Below are 7,596 nucleotides of genomic sequence, written 5' to 3' on the forward strand. Positions count from 1 at the left end.
CACACCTTTAACACCTTCATCATCATCAGAGCATTCATTATCCTACTACTACCCAATGTAATGAAAACAAAACAACATTGTCTTAGCATTTAAATGTTTAATTAACTGATTCATTGGAAAATTATTCCAAGATATTATGTACACATTTGAAACATTTCTTATAGCTTGTACTAAATCTAAATAGAAAATTATTCCAAGATATTATGTACACATTTGAAACATTTCTTATAGCTTGTACTAAATCTAAATAGAAAATGATTCCAAGATATTATGTACACATTTGAAACATTTCTTATAGCTTGTACTAAATCTAACTAGAAACTGATTACAAATTTTATTTACACATTTAAAAAAATGTTAAATCTTAAAACTAAATCTAAATAGAAAATGATTACAAATTAATTACTCTCCAAACTCCACATCATAAAGGACCTGCTGCATCCTCATGCGCGCCTGGGCCCTTTTTTGGTTCGACAGCCTCCTCAATGATGGGACGAGGCTGAGCATAAAATGCTCATCCTTGTCCACAGCCATTGTATTCTCCTTTTCTTTCTGGATGGAGGACAGGATTGATTTCTGGAACGCAGACAGCGGCTGCTCCAGCTGTCTCCTGCGTGGTGGTGGAGGTACAGGACGCAGCGGTGTGACCAGAGTCACCGTAGAGGTAGTGGGAGGAGATGGAGGAGAGGTGTCCACAGCGGACTCTGATAGGCTGGGAGAGGGAGGAGATATCTCCTCTTCACTTTGAGCCACCACCTGTGAAAGAAAGCATACATTTGTTTGTTTAAAATGTGCAAATTAAAATGGTGAATACTTATAAATATCTCTGCATCTGGCTTCACCCAACAAAAACCTTAAGAACACTAGTATGTTAGGGTATGTTTTTAGCATATGTTTTAGGCTACTATAGCTTTTGTTATAGGCCTACCTCTCGTTGGGGAGACATACTGGGCGCTAGCAGGGCCAAGATCTCCGGTGCTATTTCCTGCCGGCTATAATCTCCCTGCTCCATATTACTAGAAGATACCCTCTCCTTCACATGGAGCTCCAGGAAGCCCATGATCGCCATATACTTCCACCTCTTGAAAGAGGTGGCACCGGCCCCACTTTTCTTCCTGTCCCTCTCTGCCTTCCTCTCCCTCAAATATTTATCCCGCAAGTACTTCCATTTCTTGCGGGACACTTCAGCTGTTGATACAAGATTATGTCTCTACAATTAGCAATTCACACAACCTACAAGGTTAATATCAAGCCTACCTATCAGTAACGTTAATACGAACTGCCAAGTTAACGTTAATACTAACTGCCAAGTAAACGTTAATACTAACTGCCAAGTACGGGTGGCAGTTTGTACCTAACGGCTAATAGTTAAATGCGATAATATCATTATTAAACATGATAATAATATAAATAATTAATAAATAATTCTCACCTGTAACGCCCAGCATAGATGAAATGTCTCGCCAGGCCTGGTTGCGTTTTGTTAGGTCGTGGTAGGCCTTCAACGTGAGGTCGTACAGGACCGGACACTCGCTCACAGCTGTTATCAAGCTTTCGTCCGACATGTTTCAGTTTGTTTCAGTTTGAGTTCGGTTTATACTTTTAGCCTTGCCTCATCCTCGATTTTGATTGGTCGTTCAAAAAAAGCGCCGATGACGTGAAGCGCTTTTCTTCACAAGTTCAACTTTTTTCAACGGGGGCGCGCGTCTAAAAGCGCGAGGCGCGTGGAGCGTTTAAACGCTCCGGCCGGCTTTTTAAAAGGCGCACTGCTTGCGCGTCCTGCCATAGAGAATGCATTGCAGACCGGCGCTCCGTCTTTTAAAAACGCTTTTGGTGGACACAGGCCCTAAGGCTGGTTTATGCTCGGTTACGTAAGCGTAAGCGCAAGCGCAAGAGGCCCTTGCGCGCCCTTGCGCCCCCCTTGCGCGACTTCTCACGTCTTGCGTGCGTCGGGCGATTTTTCTAGACTTGCGTCATTTTTTACGTAAGCTTTTACGCGAGCCGCCCAGCCTGCAAGGCTGTGATTGGTTTGCTGGTCTGGTTACTACTTCCTGTCTGGAGTATCACCCGGCAGGCTCATATACAAAAGCATTAACCTGAAGTGAAGTTAACTTTGCTGCCAACACATTATGTCGTTTTAAAATGTAGAGAGATATGCACATTTATACAACCCCAATGATCAACAACTTCATCACCCCTGTTCCTCTGTCTGTTGCCATCATTCACTATGGGGAGAACACGATCTGGCACATAAACAAACCAACGACTCCCACAGACAAAGACGTCATTCTCGAGGTCGTCTTCAACGAAAAACTTTCCTCCACATATTACTCCACCTACTGTTCTGGCGGTAAATTGCTTGGCAACACGCGCAACACGCGCAACCTAAAAGGGAGCATGAATTGCTTTGAGTAAATTTTGCGCAACAACGTAACACCAACGCTGAAGCATGCAGCCGCCTTTAGGGCCCTTACATAGTCGACGCAACGCTACGCTACGCGTCCAAAAAGCTACGCTACGCGACGCTTCGGCCAGCGTCGAAGCGTAGCAAAACGCGTCCTCCAAATTTTTGATACGCGACGCGCCGATCCATGCAATACCAAGCGTTGTCGGTGGGGGCGATACTGCAAATATTGTACATTATTACTACTATAGGTTATATTTACAGAAGAACATATGAGAGGATGCGGGAACGTGATAAGAATGACTTGACGTCTCTTTTACTAATTATCTGAGCCAATTTATGCGAACCCTTCCACAGGGTCAAAGTGCTATTTTGATGCGCGACATCAGACAGTTGATGCGGGATTGTGAGCCATTTTAATGATCTTCTTGTCACCCGATATTCGTTCTATTGCTGGCCTTATTTGTTTTAGAATTAGCCTATTTGAATTAATTACGTAATGTTTTGTGTTCACGTTCTATGTGAAACATAAATGTTCATGTTCTGTGTGAAACATAAGTTCAGTAGCCTCTTTGAGTGAATGAAATTTGAAAGCGTGAGTGTGTAGTGAATGAAAAATGTGTGCGTGTATGGTGGGACTATTTTCTGTATTTGATAAATAAACCCCTTTTCTCTAATAATTTTGCCTACCATATAATTTCTGTGGACATTATGCGCTATAGCTTAAAGCCTTTGGCTATAGGCCTACACTTAAATAATTCATTCATCTGTCACGGCAATAGCTCGTTGTATAAACATTTTATATGGATATGAATTAATGAGTTTGACGTAAACCAAATTAGGTAACTTGTGTAACATGATAACTAATGAATCAAAAGTCATGCTTCCAAGTGACCAATGTATATACATTTATTGGTCAGTGCGCATACCCAATCGTAGCACATTGTACTGGTGGGGAAACACGCCAGCATCTGACAAAAAATAATCTGCCAGCTGCTCCCTGACAAGGGCTGGTTTTGGTGAGTCGTGAAGATATCGGATGACTCGCGAAAGGAGATCATCAAACTTTGGCGCCGACATCCGAAAATACGGGAAATGCCTCTCCTCGTCCATGCTTCGCATTGGAAGCACCAGAGAAACAAATTCCCCATCCTGATATCGTGTGGTATTTAAAGGGCGCACATACCACCGCATATCTCTGCGCTTCATCACTCATCTTCCGTAGCCACTTTGATCGGAACGTCACCTGGAACGTCCCCCAGCGAAAACACCCGTGACTCTGCTGCCACCCATGGCGTGAGTGGTGTATTGCATGTCATGCATTGCCCGCGACGTTCGCGTATGCTGTGTAGACTATAGGCGGCTGCATGCTTCAGCGTTGGTGTTACGTTGTTGCGCAAAATTTACTCAAAGCAATTCATGCTCCCTTTTAGGTTGCGCGTGTTGCGCGTGTTGCCAAGCAATTTACCGCCAGAACAGTAGGTGGAGTAATATGTGGAGGAAAGTTTTTCGTTGAAGACGACCTCGAGAATGACGTCTTTGTCTGTGGGAGTCGTTGGTTTGTTTATGTGCCAGATCGTGTTCTCCCCATACACAGTGAATGATGGCAACTAGGGATGTGTCGGTCGCGACTGATTCGTTACAACGAACGAATCCCGAACGTGAATGACAAGAACTGGTTCCCCAAAACAAGAAGAACTGGTTCTTTGATTCTTTTTTTTTAACATCAACCAAACATATGGTCACGTAAATAAAATATACAAACGAACAGAGCTCCGTCTCCCCGCGACTTATATTGATTGAGTCTACAACTTCCTCAAAGATTCAGCCAATGAGAGGTAGCAATGGTGTTGGAATGGCACCTGGGTAAACCAATGACAAGGCGGTACCGTCGAATATGCGCGCTTTCTCTCTCTGACGTATCTTGGGTCATACCATTCGACTCATATATCCCCCTACATTTTTTCGAAAATAGACTTGACCTCCATCTGTTTATTGGATAAACGCATTTCCCAATCCCAGGAGTCTTTGCTCCATTCTACGTCAATTTAAGAACAAACAAAGAAATTAAACTGCAGTTCGTATTTTTTATTTATGACCATGCAAGTTCTGTAATGCCTGAACAATGAAGAATTAAATGTAAAGTAAAATAAAATTATAAATGTAAAACCATGAATGAAATATAGAGAGTAAGCAAGTGGTATAAATATTGGTGGGACGTTCGACATACTATACAGCAGGCATCTCCAAACGGCGGACTGCGGTCTTAACGGTCCTATCCGGACCCATGACCAATTTAAAAAAAAAAAAAAAAATTATAAAAAAAAGTTTTTTTATTTTTAATTTTTTTTAAGATGTAATCTGACGTAACGAACGAATCAAAACGAACGAATCAAATAAACGAATCGTTATAGTGAACTGAACTGAAAGAACTAGTTCCCGGAAAAGAATCATTTTGCCCATCCCTAATGGCAACAGACAGAGGAACAGGGGTGATGAAGTTGTTGATCATTGGGGTTGTATACATGTGCATATCTCTCTACATTTTAAAACGACATAATGTGTTGGCAGCAAAGTTAACTTCACTTCAGGTTAATGCTTTTGTATATGAGCCTGCCGGGTGATACTCCAGACAGGAAGTAGTAACCAGACCAGCAAACCAATCACAGCCTTGCAGGCTGGGCGGCTCGCGTAAAAGCTTACGTAAAAAATGACGCAAGTCTAGAAAAATCGCCCGACGCACGCAAGACGTGAGAAGTCGCGCAAGGGGGGCGCAAGGGCGCGCAAGGGCCTCTTGCGCTTACGCTTACGTAACCGAGCATAAACCAGCCTTATGAAAGGAAGCGCGACGCTCGCGTTAAGGCGGCTGCATGCTTCAGCGTTGGTGTTACGTTGTTGCGCAAAATTTACTCAAAGCAATTCATGCTCCCTTTTAGGTTGCGCGTGTTGCGCGTGTTGCCAAGCAATTTACCGCCAGAACAGTAGGTGGAGTAATATGTGGAGGAAAGTTTTTCGTTGAAGACGACCTCGAGAATGACGTCTTTGTCTGTGGGAGTCGTTGGTTTGTTTATGTGCCAGATCGTGTTCTCCCCATAGTGAATGATGGCAACAGACAGAGGAACAGGGGTGATGAAGTTGTTGATCATTGGGGTTGTATAAATGTGCATATCTCTCTACATTTTAAAACGACATAATGTGTTGGCAGCAAAGTTAACTTCACTTCAGGTTAATGCTTTTGTATATGAGCCTGCCGGGTGATACTCCAGACAGGAAGTAGTAACCAGACCAGCAAACCAATCACAGCCTTGCAGGCTGGGCGGCTCGCGTAAAAGCTTACGTAAAAAATGACGCAAGTCTAGAAAAATCGCCCGACGCACGCAAGACGTGAGAAGTCGCGCAAGGGGGGCGCAAGGGCGCGCAAGGGCCTCTTGCGCTTACGCTTACGTAACCGAGCATAAACCAGCCTTATGAAAGGAAGCGCGACGCTCGCGTTAAGGCGGCTGCATGCTTCAGCGTTGGTGTTACGTTGTTGCGCAAAATTTACTCAAAGCAATTCATGCTCCCTTTTAGGTTGCGCGTGTTGCGCGTGTTGCCAAGCAATTTACCGCCAGAACAGTAGGTGGAGTAATATGTGGAGGAAAGTTTTTCGTTGAAGACGACCTCGAGAATGACGTCTTTGTCTGTGGGAGTCGTTGGTTTGTTTATGTGCCAGATCGTGTTCTCCCCATAGTGAATGATGGCAACAGACAGAGGAACAGGGGTGATGAAGTTGTTGATCATTGGGGTTGTATAAATGTGCATATCTCTCTACATTTTAAAACGACATAATGTGTTGGCAGCAAAGTTAACTTCACTTCAGGTTAATGCTTTTGTATATGAGCCTGCCGGGTGATACTCCAGACAGGAAGTAGTAACCAGACCAGCAAACCAATCACAGCCTTGCAGGCTGGGCGGCTCGCGTAAAAGCTTACGTAAAAAATGACGCAAGTCTAGAAAAATCGCCCGACGCACGCAAGACGTGAGAAGTCGCGCAAGGGGGGCGCAAGGGCGCGCAAGGGCCTCTTGCGCTTGCGCTTACGCTTACGTAACCGAGCATAAACCAGCCTTCACTCACGTCGTTTACGCGCGTCGCTCGCGTCGACTATGTAAGGGCCCTAAGCAGTGTGAGCGAACATAAATACTGAAACCTTGATGGGTCCATGACTGAAACTATGGACCTGTCGTTAAGTCACGCCCCCCGTAGGTCAAACAAACCAGACTCGATAACAAAAACATGGAAAAATGTCAGCCGACAGTCTATCAAAGCAGGTTTTGGAGAAGTTTAGGGCGAGAAAAGCTTTTATTTCTTCCAGGATCAATCGAAAGGGACCACATTACGCTATGGAGGGGTATGTCCAAAAGTTTACAATACAAACAGGGTAACCATCTTAAATTAAGTTGGTATTCTGCAGCCTCTCGGGATAGCGCCTGTCCGTGTTACATGTACCCCAAGCACATCGTTTGCTCCTCCTAGCTGAGTGTTGATGTGTCCCTGAGCAAGACACTTAAAGGCCCATTCACAGCCTACGGTAAATACGGATACGGGCTGTTTCGTCCGGTCCCGGAGGTGTTTCGTCCGTAAATGGGTCCGTCGCCTCTGAGCTTACGAATCCGGAGTGCTCCGGGAGAACCGGAGCAATACCACCGGAAATCGAGGCGGCAGTATAGAGTCAAAAGTCAGACCATTCGCGAAAACAGATATAGTATAATATCTGATATGTATATATTGTATTTAACGTTTTATACTTATATTATACTATAAACCTGACCTTTTTATTTCATTTTTCCCCTGCTTTGGCAATGAGTTGTAACTGGTCATTTAACAACATTTTGAGGAGATAATCTGCGGGTTGGTGAGGGGTGTCACATGCCACCGCACACTTTTTGCCGATTTCGGATGACGCAAAGCAAAATCATCTCTACAGATGTCATGTTTGCGATTGTCGATGCCGTTAATTTGTGAAACGACAGTCACTGCCCTCTAGAGGATGTATTGCGTAACATCCATAACAACGCTGAAACCGGACGGAGGTATGAAGGGTAGTCCCGGAGACAATGTTTGGTACGGACGGACGAATTTCGTCCGGATCCGGAGGTATGAATCGGCCTTAACAACTTCGGCGATGGCGGTGAATAAAGCCCGTCCTAATCGC

General features: G+C 44.3%; 1 protein-coding gene across 2 annotated transcripts; it reads right to left on the reverse strand.

The window, feature by feature from the left end:
- Window positions 1–236: 236 nt before the first annotated feature.
- LOC130406147 (transcription factor Adf-1-like) lies at window positions 237–1,730 on the reverse strand. Of its 2 annotated transcripts, XM_056611554.1 has the most exons (3): window positions 1,433–1,730; window positions 929–1,188; window positions 237–756 (listed from the first exon to the last, which is right to left on the reverse strand). In XM_056611554.1, exons 1-3 carry the CDS (start codon window positions 1,563–1,565, stop codon window positions 403–405), a joined length of 747 nt encoding a protein of 248 aa, XP_056467529.1. In that variant the 5' UTR covers window positions 1,566–1,730; the 3' UTR covers window positions 237–402. The 2 variants fall into 2 exon arrangements, 1 of the variants encoding a protein (XP_056467529.1); XR_008904422.1 differs by lacking the exon at window positions 929–1,188.
- Between the last annotated feature and the right edge of the window lie 5,866 nt (window positions 1,731–7,596).

Source organism: Gadus chalcogrammus, chromosome 16 (genome assembly GCF_026213295.1).
Source record: "Gadus chalcogrammus isolate NIFS_2021 chromosome 16, NIFS_Gcha_1.0, whole genome shotgun sequence".
In the NCBI taxonomy this organism is placed as follows: domain Eukaryota; kingdom Metazoa; phylum Chordata; class Actinopteri; order Gadiformes; family Gadidae; genus Gadus; species Gadus chalcogrammus.